Source organism: Monopterus albus, unplaced genomic scaffold (genome assembly GCF_001952655.1).
Source record: "Monopterus albus unplaced genomic scaffold, M_albus_1.0 scaffold322.1, whole genome shotgun sequence".
Lineage (NCBI taxonomy): Eukaryota > Metazoa > Chordata > Actinopteri > Synbranchiformes > Synbranchidae > Monopterus > Monopterus albus.
Genome location: NW_018128202.1, coordinates 216086 through 228684, shown reverse-complemented (window position 1 = coordinate 228684; position 12599 = coordinate 216086). Strand labels below are relative to the sequence as shown.

At 39.3% G+C, this 12599-nt stretch overlaps 1 protein-coding gene across 1 annotated transcript in view; it reads left to right on the top strand.

The window, feature by feature from the left end:
* The first annotated feature begins 11917 nt into the window (after positions 1-11917).
* The window catches only part of LOC109974158 (uncharacterized), a 2146-nt gene continuing 1464 nt past the window's right edge, over positions 11918-12599 (top strand). Inside the window, exon 1 of the mRNA XM_020624207.1 lies at positions 11918-12041. Coding sequence (XP_020479863.1) covers positions 11948-12041 — 94 coding nt within the window. The 5' untranslated portion in view covers positions 11918-11947. The remainder of the gene's footprint in view (positions 12042-12599) is intronic.

The following is a 12599-nucleotide window of genomic DNA, read 5'->3' as shown; positions in this document are numbered from 1 at the left end:
ATGAAAGTTGAGTTTAATTGTTCCTCGTGTGTTGGCGTGGGATGCTATATGTTCACACCACAAATGAGAAGAGAAAATGCTAACGATGAAGGTGCCGAACAAACCTCATAAGATGATAAAACCTCCACTTTGGTGTGTTTTCCTGTATGTGTTTGTGTGTGATGGTGTGTTTTAACGGGTGGAGGATTGTGACCCAGGTCTAATTGAAGTATTTAAGCCATTTAAGCACAGGGAACAGAAGGTCGTTACAGATCCAAACTGGCATGGGGGTTAGGGGCCTGCACAGACATAAACACACACCTACACGCATGCATACACAGGACTCCTTCTGTTTAAGACAGCCTCATTTTATTCATGATGCTGTTTATGACCCTGAACTCCCCAATGTGAGAAGGTGTGTGTATGTGTGTGCTTTCGCTTTGGGAGATGCGACTCTGTCACCTTCCGCTGGGCTCAGCCAGGTGTGAAAAGGCATTCTGTCAGACCTCCTTGCTACTGGGTCCATTTATCCTTTGTGAGTGTGTGTGTACGTGCGTGCGCGCTGGGTCCGTATATTTTCTGCGAGTGTATGTGTTGTCTGCCTGCACCTGGCCCTCAACTAACAAACTCCTCCAAACCACACTGCATACACCACAAAGCCCCAGGGTATTTACTGGGAAAGTAAGATGCTGACACACATGGGCACGCACAAAGACACTTAAACAAATATATCGACTAGAAAATGGAGTAAAAAACTATCCAAAACATTTTTATCTTATCTGTGTCATATTGGTTTGAATATATTTTACACAACAGTAGCATTTACACAAAAAAAGTTAGCTTGTCCTTTGAAGAACAGGTTTACTTCAGTTCTTTCACAATCTCTTTCTCTTTCACTCACCCACAGACTCTCTGGCTTTACTACTTTTCTGTTGCATAAAGCTTTACTGTGTTGGGCCGCTTCTTTTTTGTAACTTTTCATCAGTAGTGTGAAGTTTAGTGCATTCTAGCTGTTTTGGGGGATGAAAATGTAGAAACATTTCTGTGAGTCAGTGTTGTTGACTTCTGTGTTTCTGTTAAGGTTTTCCTTAATTTCTGTGAATGCCTTTTCAACAACCTTTCAACTACCATTTTCACTTTGATTGAATGTATGGCTCTATTCATTTCGCTATTAGGACACACACCTGCACGTTTTACACAAATCACATTTGTCATTGCCTCATGCACATTCTGCTTTGGATTTCTACTAATCACTGAACGTCAGCACAAACTGGTGAATGTACACAGGGGCTTGTGCTTTTTCAGACCAAAAGTCTGACTGTTAATTAAGACTGAAAATGTTCTTAAATGCAACTGATGCTGTACTGGAAAAGAGAGAGTGATATCATGTTGTCTGTGTGTAGCCAGTCACTCACAAGAACCACATATAGAAAGGCTGACCCAGATATGTAGTGTCACTCTATAGCTGCTAATTATTTTAATGTACGTATGTGTCAGGGATTCTTTAGATTGATCAGCTAATTGTGATGTCTTTTATGTTTATGTGATTGAAGATGTTTAATTTATATTACAAACAAAAAAGCAGCAGATTCTTGCATTTGAGCAACTGGAAGAAGCTGATTATTGGCATTTTCACTTTGGTGATTATTGAGATGACCAGTCAGCCAGTTGTTGTTTCGCTACACCACACACCGAGTTCAAACTTATTAGTGTTGGTGTTGTTAGGAGAGCTTTTGAAAGGACAGAAAGGTACAAAGAGCCATATTATCGACAACCAAAAACACAGAACAGATGAAGGTAAAGCGAGAGAAAGAAAGAAAACAAGGTTTGTCAAAGGAAGACAAAGTGAGGAATAGAATACAATGAAGGGGGGCTGGATGAATTTGAGAAAGAGCGAGAGAATTAGTGATTTGCTGTCTGTACAAGAGCTGCGGGATGCACAAATGCCTGCATGCACACACGCAACATACAGTGATGTTGGGACCCTACTGTGCTGGTTTAAGTCCAGAGCACCACCCTCAGGCTGCAGCAGCAAGTGAAGGCATTCTCCTTTTAGTCCGCTGGAATATTTGAAGATGGAATTTTCCTCCCTTTAATTTTTCAGGCTCTAAATGTGGGTCGAGCTCCAGTCAAACCTTCCATGTGCCTCTTCTGTATGTTTTTGTTATGTTTTGCAGTGAGAAGAGGTCATGTGACATTAGGTTCAGTATGACTTACTACACAGCAGATATGTTTTCTGTATGAACAAAAGGCAGACTGTATGAACAAGGGAAGGCAGAGACAGCTAGTGAGGGTGAGCGATGCACAAGGATGGGGGGAGAGAGAGAAACAAGGAGGGGTGAGTGAAACGGGCACACAACATCTGATGGTACAGGTATACTGGTGTGCGAGCATTGATTGGCTTCTCTTTAGCTAGTAGTGGGGACACCTGTACGCGTGTATTTATTGATCGGTACATCGGTCCATTGTGGTGTGTGTTGAGTGGATTTTCTTCCCACGCCAGTATCAGTGTGCGTATTGATCATTTCCCCCTGAGACAGTTGTGTATGTGTGTGTCAGTATCTCTCAGCAAGCCTTTAAAAATACTGTCTGACCTTTCTTTTCGACACAAAGATGAAGCCGTTTTGACTCCTCCTTATACTCCATTTGGTGTCCCTCTTTCTCACCTGACTGCCTTTCTTTACCCTTTCCATTTATTATTTTGTACCCTTCTTGTCTCGCTGTCTTTTTCCAGAAAGACAGCAAGACAAGTTCTTTTCTGTGTGCTCATTTCACAAATGCCTTTGTTAGCTCAAGGTTAGGACATTTTGCCCCTTGAAATCCTCTTATTTTCAGACATTACATTTGCATTTCCTTAGAAAAAAAGCAGCTTTTTAGCAAAGTATATCTCTTAAGTTTGTCCATGCCATATTAAAACACATAATGCATCATATGTTTGGAAATATTAAAATATTTGTCTATATAATGCAAATGGCTCATTTCTTTTTCTGCTGCTTTTAGCTGGTTTGAACTAAATGATTGTTTATAGACACAACACTTGCAGGTAGTCATTAAGTATCATGACTCAAAATGCTTTACAAGGTCAGCCTGAGCATGCCCACCCATCCCATGGTGTGAAATCTGCCACCCTCAATTAGAATTTGTCTGATATTACTGTATAGTCATCTTTAATTTACCCTTTTATCTTATAAGAAAGGAAGGAATATTCATAGCAAATGTTGCGCCTGCTAGAGAGGTGGAATTTTATTTCTTTGATTTATTTTCTGAAACACAATCAATATTCAGAGTGATATGTAGTATTACCACATTTATATCTATTTGCCCAGTAGTATAAATACTTTACGATTTCAAGGAACAACACATGTACCTATAACAGAGTATGACAACTGTAGCACGCTGCTAGAATTTTTGAGATTTTAATTCACAGAGAAATAATTTGAAGACAATTTCAAAGGTTTTTGAAGATGCTGAGGTTGTGTTTTATATACTGTAGTCCTCAGTGACCTGGGAGTATGGAGCTGAGTTATTTTTGCTACTAGACAACTACAGTATTTATTGTATTATGGGATAATGTTTCATATCAGAAAGTCGGTGTCTTTCAAAAGGAAATGGTTTGTCTATTCACAGACATGATATTAGTCACGTTTTTAGTTGAAGTGTTAAATGTTCAGTTCTTTGTAGAGGTGATCTCTGTGAAGGTGAACAATACATTGTGTTCCATGTTATTTGTTGAACGTACATTTCGTCAGATACACTGACTAGAATTAGTTTTCCTTCAGAGGTAAAAACTATTAGTGCATTAAGCTAAAGCTGAAAATGTTTGTTGACCCCAGTGACCCAGTCAATTCACCAGTATAAAGCATAATGGGGTTTTTTTTTGGATCAGAAAAATGGTTTTCCTTCTCTGGGGACTCATACAATTAGACTTAGTGTTTGCTAAGACCTGTTCATGTGTGCTAGTTAACACTTAAGACAGAGTCCATCTTCCTTCCTACATCAACTAGAAGCACTTGAGCACTTGAGACTGGCCTGGTGAGAGGTTATCCTAGGACCTTGTTGGTGTGCTATGTGGAGTTGGAGCGCCCTTTGGTGGTCACACAAGGAACTGCACTCCAGTTCAGCTGTTAATGTTCTTAAAGTCAGGTCAGTTTTATCCGTGTAGCTCTTTTCATACACAGTGGCAGTTCAGGGTGCTTAACTTTAGCATGAAAGCAAATTGGTCGATAATATAAAATCATTGCAAAAACAAATGTCAAAAATAAGCAAACACAACAGGAAGTAACATCTGCACCAGAAAACACACACACACACACACAACATATTGCTATAATTATGAGGACACTCATTGACTTGTGTTGAATTTCCTAGCCCCTTACTCTAATACCTAACAATCACAGCTGATGTTTAGGCATCACAACTATGCCAAACCCTCACCTTAACAACTAACCTAAACCTAATTCTAACCATAACCCTAAAATCAAGCATAACCTTCAGATTACTCTCTGAAGTTGTGAGTACCAGCTAAAATGGCCTCAAAACCCCAAAATGTAAAGTAATAAAGCCGCACACTGAACGTAACCTAAACTTAACCCTACCTTGACCTTAAAATCAAGCTGTCACCCTTGTATTTCATTGATTTATATGGTGGGGAGCCAGCACCTGGTCCCCACTATAAAGGCCGATTCCCCACAGTGTGAATAATACCAAGTACACACACAATTAAATAGGAAGGGTGGCTAATCATTTTCTATAAATGTCTGTATTCAGGAACACTCTTAAAGGCTTTTTTACATCTCCAACTCCACCATCCTAAATGTTAAACCTCACAAAAAAGCATGTGTGTACAGTATGTCATATACATAATATTCAGCTAGACCACTTTTAACCATTCTGTTCTTTATGCTGAGCTTGAAGTGGCAGGTTTAAGTTTTGACCTTTATTCCACTTCTTGCTCTGTTCTTCCTTCTGTCTGGCTGACCTTGTTCAATCAGTCCCCTTATAAAACCATGCTCAATTCAACTTGATCTCTGTAAAAATCCTTTAAACCCACATCCATTCACTGTTTTTGCTGTCTCATCATTGTGCAGTACAGACTCTCTAGTCTTCCTAAACTCTACAGCATCAAACGTCTTTCACTTCTTTCTTCTACCCCAGATTGTTACTGGTGGCACAGGAAGCAAGGGAAAGCACATTTGTTGAAGGAATTACCTTTTGTTTGTTTTCAGATTAGTTTTCTTAACAATGTATAGGTCATCAGGGCAGGAAAAATAAAGTTATGCAGGTTTTAAGTCATTTGGGTAAATGTGCACGAATGAGAAGAGCAGTGTGGAACCAAGCAGTTAAACTGTGTCGTAGTAAATATTTTCTTTTTTCCACAGTCTCCTTACTGTCACAGCCTACATCTAGCTCAGTACATACAGAATAAGCAAAATAAAGAACAGAACAGAATGATTTTTGTACATCTAGTTATAGTTATAGTTTGATATATCTTACACATTGGCTTTTATAACTTAATTATTAGTATTACTTATGGAGTTTATGGGATTTTTTTTTACATGGGTGTATGTTTTTATGTATATTGAGAGAGAAGCACTACATTTTGTTGTACTTGTGCAAATAAAGGCGTTCAGTCAATAAGAAAACATATAAGTAAGCATTCAAATTTTTATTGTCACTAATTGGCAACTATTAGGAATATTGATTAATCATTTGAGTCACTTTTAAAATAAAATGCCAAACATGCTGGTTCTAGTTACATGTGAGTATTTTCAGTTTTAATTTCACAGTTTTATGTCATTTTAAACTGATTATTTTTCACTTCTGGGCAGCTGATTGGACAAAGTGAGCACTGAAGATGCTCTGGAAATGTGACATGTTTTCTGACATTAAAAAGACTGATTAATCAGTTAATTAAGGAAATAATCTGCTGAATAATCGATTATGAAATCTACAATTATCACTTTATTCATTATATGACTGCCAACCAGTCAAATTCACAGGAGCGGGACAGACATGAGGTCACTGACCTTGACCTTTGACCACCAAAATCTAAATCGGTCATCTGTGAGTCCAGGTGGATGCTATTAAGAAATTCCCTCAATACATTCTTGACATATCACTTTTACAAGACCGGGTCGCATCAGTAGACAACCTGAAAATATAACGCATCTGGCCACAGCTATCACCAGCACAGCGGCATAAAAATGTTTGAGCTCAATGACAATAAGAAATAGAATAAGTAATGGTATTACAGAAAGTAAAATGTATAGAAAGAGGTCAAACTAAGTGCACAGAACTCATCAGACCTTTCACACGTCCGTACAAATTCTCAGTCGTCCAGGTTGTAGTATGCTGAAATACAAGTTTGTATTTAGCATGGCGCAAAGCTAAAAACAAAGGTGAGAGAATTATTCCCTTTTTTTTTTTTCTTCTTCAGCAATCTTTCACGCAGTTTGCTGTCATCACTGTGAATAGCAGGGACATTGCTTTCAGGTATTTCTTGTTTGACACAGGTGTCTTCACATACCTTGCCGAATGTGCATGCAGAGCCATATGAGCCACATAAAAGACACATACATGGCAAATGCTACACATACAGTACATTGTATATTCTGTGAAGGTTACCCTCATGCTGAGTTAAAAATAGTACTTGTTTTACTGCAGTTTGAACTGAACCTGCACACAGGTACAGATTTATCAGAGGTCTTGCAGGCTTTGCAGGTCTTTGTGCCTTTCTGCTTAGCTGGATAATGTCAATTTTGTTCTGTGTGTGTGTGGAAGTGTGTGATTGTTTGGCTGAGATGCAGAATCAGGGTTTAACATCCTGACCAGGGCATAAGAGATTCAGTTCATGTGAGTGTATATCCACATGCCTTGTCGCTGTCTAATTGCTGGGAATAGGGTGGGCAATACATTTCCATAAAACACAGCCTACAACAGAAGAAGCCTCTGAAGTCAGCACTGAGCATTGACAATAGAAACTGAATTACTTAGAGCTAGATTTGAATAGAATAGCTTGCGTCCTCTGTTCCGCCTTCCACGGTATGACCAGATTACCTCCAGTCATTGCCCCAACAGGAGGGTTTTCTTCAGAGGTGGCAGCCCCACTGCCGTTCACCCCTGCATCCCATTATCATTACATTCCAGGAGCAGTTTCTTACTCTAAAGAGAAAACCAGGACTCCTAGTGATAGTCTTCAGAGTGATTGACTGACCGATGGGAAGAGATAGGAAGAGCCTTTGGGAATTAGTCTTTGCGTGAGTATGAGTCCTGGCGGGACGCAGGGTTATGGTTTTGAGCTGAGTCTTTGTAACCTGTCAGGCGCAAAGGGGGCAGGAATCATTTGTGGTTATTTGGAGAATCATCATCCCCCACCCCACCCCAACCCTGTAGGGTCTCTAGCCACACTTATGCACACCTCCACCTTAACCGGCCTCCTAAGAACAATTGATTTTCTTTTTCCTGATCGTGAGTGAGAGTAAACACTATAATTAATTTCTTTACCGTTTGTAAAATTGCACAGTTCGAGTTCCCACATGAGAATAAAAGGATTAATGCTTATGTCTGCTGCTTATTTTTCCTATTCTCTTTCCAAGGATGTTCACCTTATAGCCATTTTATCTCTCAAATTCACAGCTGTCTAATTAATCCTTACTCTTGTTAACCTAATATATACATACTGGCATGTTGCACACATACACACACACACACACACACACACACACATGCACACAAGGGCCTGTTTGTTTTGGTATGAGCCCAGTAGTCTTGTCTTGTGTTGCGAGGCTGTTTCCTATGATAAAGCATGCAGTGTTGATCCCCTGTGGGTCCAGTAACACATGCAAACCTCTCTTCATTGCTGCAATAACATATGCAAAACAGTGCCGCTGGCCCAGTACCCCCCCACCCCCCACCCTAACTGTGCACATCCAGCCCCTCTCTCCTCTTAACACACACACATACAGGCCTGTTTGCTTCACGGATTGTGTTTGATAAGAGTGTGTGTGTTTCTTCAGATTGTAGTCTGTAACAGTCTGAGCTTTGTGTTGGCCGAAGGATTATCATGGCTTTGCCACCAGCAGCTAAGGCAAGAGGAAAGCGGGCAGAGGAGAGCAGGGCTTAGTGAGAGAGACAGTGTATATGTTGGGACAAACTGTGGGAAAACAGGTGTGTGTGTGTGTGTGTGTGTGTGTGTGTGTGACAGAGAGTGCTCATGTGTCTGTGTATATGCATGAGAGGCCATGGATGACTGGTTGTCTGTGTCCACACAGTGAAGCCCTTAGGACCTTCTCAGACACACTGTTATACACTTACATACACATCCTAAATGTTCAGTCCTCTACCCAGCTTCAGTCTGACTGGCAGAGTGTCTCTGAATAGCTCCAGAAGCTTTTCATGTCATAATAGCAGGCAGTGAATCAGACTTTCCTACTGTTTGTGTGCTCAGAGGAGTTAGTTAGCTCAACAGAGACACTTGGTTTTAATGCTGAGAAGTGTCTGCCTAGCAAGTTTAAGAATGAGCAGGTTAGGGCCTTTTGTTCTAGTTGATTTAACATCATACATGTGCACTTATCCAAATAGTCATTAAATAAGAGAAAAAAGAAGGAAAACATCATGGAATATGGACATGTAAAGACCCCTGCCCCGTATACACAGGCTATAATAGAGGTTCACACAAGGATCAAAATGAAAATTGTAAAAATGTCCCAAAGTGCAAGTGCATAACAGTTCAACAAGTTTGTCCGCCATAGTGGAATTTGTCTTCGACTTGTCCTCATCACTAGAACATAATTCAGACATAGATCATTACAGACAACAGCAAATAAAACAGCTGAGACATTACTGATACAAACCACAGGGAAATCTCTAGCAGTAGCATAGGTCAGTGGTTTCCAACCTGAGTGTCAGGACCCACACAAGAACTCGCAAGATAAATTTAAGGACAGGAGCAAGAAAAACCATAGTTCTGCTTCACAGAGTTATAGTTACCTACGATTTTTCTAGTGATTCACTGGATAGCTTTACCCTTTCAGACCTTTATAAATTAAATAAAGGGAAAAAATCACATTTTACAGCTAAGTACAAATGAGGGCTTGAAAGTAAATATGACATTGAGTCATCACAGCCACAGATCCACAAGGTAAAATTTTTAGGCCTTTTTATTTTTTAAATTCAGTTCAGCGGGCCATTTAGGTGTTGATGTGACATGTTGCCTTTCTAAGTCCCCTAATGGTGTCAACAACTATTTAGATTTCAATTATGTGTTGGAAATATATAGTAAAGTAATGCATGACCTCATAGCCTGTTTCTTTTTATGAATTTAATCAGAAACTGGTTTTGGTGGATATCTTTGGAGATACATGACCTTTTTTTAACTGTTGCCATGTTTATCAAATAAGAATCATTCAGGTTTAGGAATAGATTCATGTCTAGCTTTTCCAAAGATGCATTTTGATGCCATATTGATGCTAAATTAGCAAATTCCATGCTCAGATAATGGGTATTTCTAAAACTATGCCTGTGTCATATTGACTTTTACTGCACAGACAGACTCTCTAGGACGCCACTCCAAATCCCTGAGAAAGAAACGGAGACCACAAACTGATATGATCCTTGAGGCCCTCACCCTGATAGCTATTTAGATGGCTCTGATAGGAAGCACCAGATGAAAACAGAGAGTGGGAATGAGAAAGAGATGAAGGTTCATCCAGTTAATAATGTATGAGGCAGGCGACTCCTCACGCACATGCATAGAGGCGCACATTAACTCCGGGTTTTCACACAACTATCACAGGTTAATGAGAGAATAGGAGGGGATTTCATTTTTTCTTTTTTCTCCTCTCTCATGCTTTCATTCTATGTGCTGGATCAGAGTATGTGGAGATAACACAATCCCAAGCCACAGACAGTTTGTGAGACGACCCCCAAACTCTGAATTCAAGCCACAGTACACAGTGAAGACAGTGAAGCATGGTGGTGCAAGCATCATGATATGGGCATGTTTCTCCTACTATGGTGTTGGGCCTATTTATCGCATACCAGGGATCATGGATCAGTTTGCATATGTCAAAATACTTGAAGAGGTCATGTTGCCTTATGCTGAAGAGGACATGCCCTTGAAATGGTTGTTTCAACAAGACAATGACCCCAAACACACTAGTAAACGAGCAAAGTCTTGGTTCCAAACCAACAAAATTAATGTTATGGAGTGGCCAGCCCAATCCCCGGACCTTAATCCAATCGAGAACTTGTGGGGTGATATCAAAAATGCTGTTTCTGAAGCAAAACCAAGAAATGTAAATGAATTGTGGAATGTTGTTAAAGAATCATGGAGTGTAATAACAGCTGAAAGGTGCCACAAGTTGGTTGACTCCATGCCACACAGATGTGAAGCAGTTATAACAAACTGTGGTCATACAACTAAATATTAGTTTAGTGATTCACAGGATTGCTAAATCCTAGAAACAAAAACGTTTGTACAACATAGTTTTGTGTTTGTACAGTCAACGGCAGACACTGCTATTTTTTTGAACACACCCCTTTCAACTAATTGCCCAATTTCACAGCCTTAAGAGCGTGCATATCATGAATGCTGGGTCTTGTTTGCTTTCTGAGAATCTACTGCACCTACTGGTAACTTGTTTGCCATGTAGCAATAAAAAATATACTAAAAACCTGGATTATTCTGGTTAGTCACATTGTACTGCTATTATTTTGAACAATACTGTAATTTTGTGATATTGTGATGGAAAAATTTCTCGATACCATCCTGGGACTGTGACAGTATCTACCAGGATATTCCATGTGGTTATTTTGCTAGTATAACTGTATTCAGGTCACAGAATTTGAAACTGACATAGTAGGTGCTCCACCGTCGATTTTTAGAGCTGTTGTGAGGCAGCACTTCATGTTCTTGTTTCAAGAAATGGCACAGGCAGAAAGGAAACCCACAAATAATTTGCAAATGAAGGCAATACTAGCCCTGTTTAGAACTGAGACAATCCTGGATACACTTGACAGAAGCAATCTGGACACGGCTGTGCACAACAATTTAAAGACAAGCACTTTTATATAACAGGAAAATCATACAAAAGAAACCCAGCTGGTTTATTATTTAATAAAAGGCTTTTTTTGTCTTTTTTCTTCATTTTTTAAAAATATAATGACAAATATCACAGGTCACTGAATTTGAAACTGACATAGCAGGTGCTCCACTGTCGATTTTTAGAGCTGTTGTGAGGCAGCATTTCATGTTCTTGTTTCAAGAAATGGCACAGGCAGAAAGGAAACCCACAAATAATTTGCAAATGAAGGCAATACTAGCCCTGTTTAGAACTGAGACAATCCTGGATACACTTGACAGAAGCAATCTGGACACGGCTGTGCACAACAATTTAAAGACAAGCACTTTTATATAACAGGAAAATCATACAAAAGAAACCCAGCTGGTTTATTATTTAATAAAAGGCTTTTTTTGTCTTTTTTCTTCATTTTTTAAAAATATAATGACAAATATCATATCGTGGACTTTTTATCTTGGCAATATCATACTATGAGGTTTTGGTATCTATAGCCCTAAAAGCTAGAAATATTTATTCCTTAAGATACTGGTGGAGCACAGGGCAAGTTGCTGCTGAAGATGTTAACAATACATTTCACATCCAGCTTCTTCAGGTATATTCATCAGGCTCAGCTTCTAGAGATCTGGTTTTTGGTCCCATGTAAACCTCAACAATCAAATTTATTCAGTGATGAAGTAGATGTTGTTCACAGTGACACTCGTGTAGGGAATGGTGGAAGACTTTTTCAAAACAGTCTATCTTCCTCATCCTTTGTGTGTTTCTGTCCAGAACTTTATAATGTGATCACTCCTAATATATTTTTTTGTTTACTTGTATGTGATTTCTGCATGTGCATGCACATGCTGTCTTGGCTTTGTGTATGTGTTCATCAGGAATGTGAATGCAGGATGTTTGATGGAGTTTACCCCAACAGGCCCGACATATCATTTTATGAGACGGAGGACAAAACCTTCCAGAAGCACATCAGACAAAAAATTCAAGGTAAGTCCACATGTCTGTCTTTTCATTATGACTGCAGTCTTTATTTGTCGCTGCATTGGTTCAGGAATCATGGTTTATCTTCAGTGCAGTGTTAAAAAAAAAAAAAGATTACATTTCTCATTTATTTAGAAAGGTAAAGTTTTGAAGGGTGAATATCAGAATTCTTACAGTTTAAAACAATACAATCAACTTTTGCATAGTAAAGTAATTTAAAATAAAAAATGATAAAATGCAGTGTTAGTATTGTTCCCATTTAACAGAGCTCAGGCATGTTGAGCAAATGCTTAAAGGAATAGTTTGGTATTTTAGGAACTGTGCTTACACCAATCAGCCATAACATTAAGACCACTGACAGGTGAAGTGAATAACATTAACTATCTGTTACAGTGGCACCTGTCAGTGTGTGGGGTATAAGTGAACATTCTGTCCTCAAAGTCGATGTGATGTGAAAATGGGTAAGCGTAAGAATCTGAGTGACTTTGACAAGGGTCAAACTGTGATGGCTGACTGGGTCAGAGTATCTCCCAGACTCCAGGTCTTGGTGGGTGTTCCTGGTCT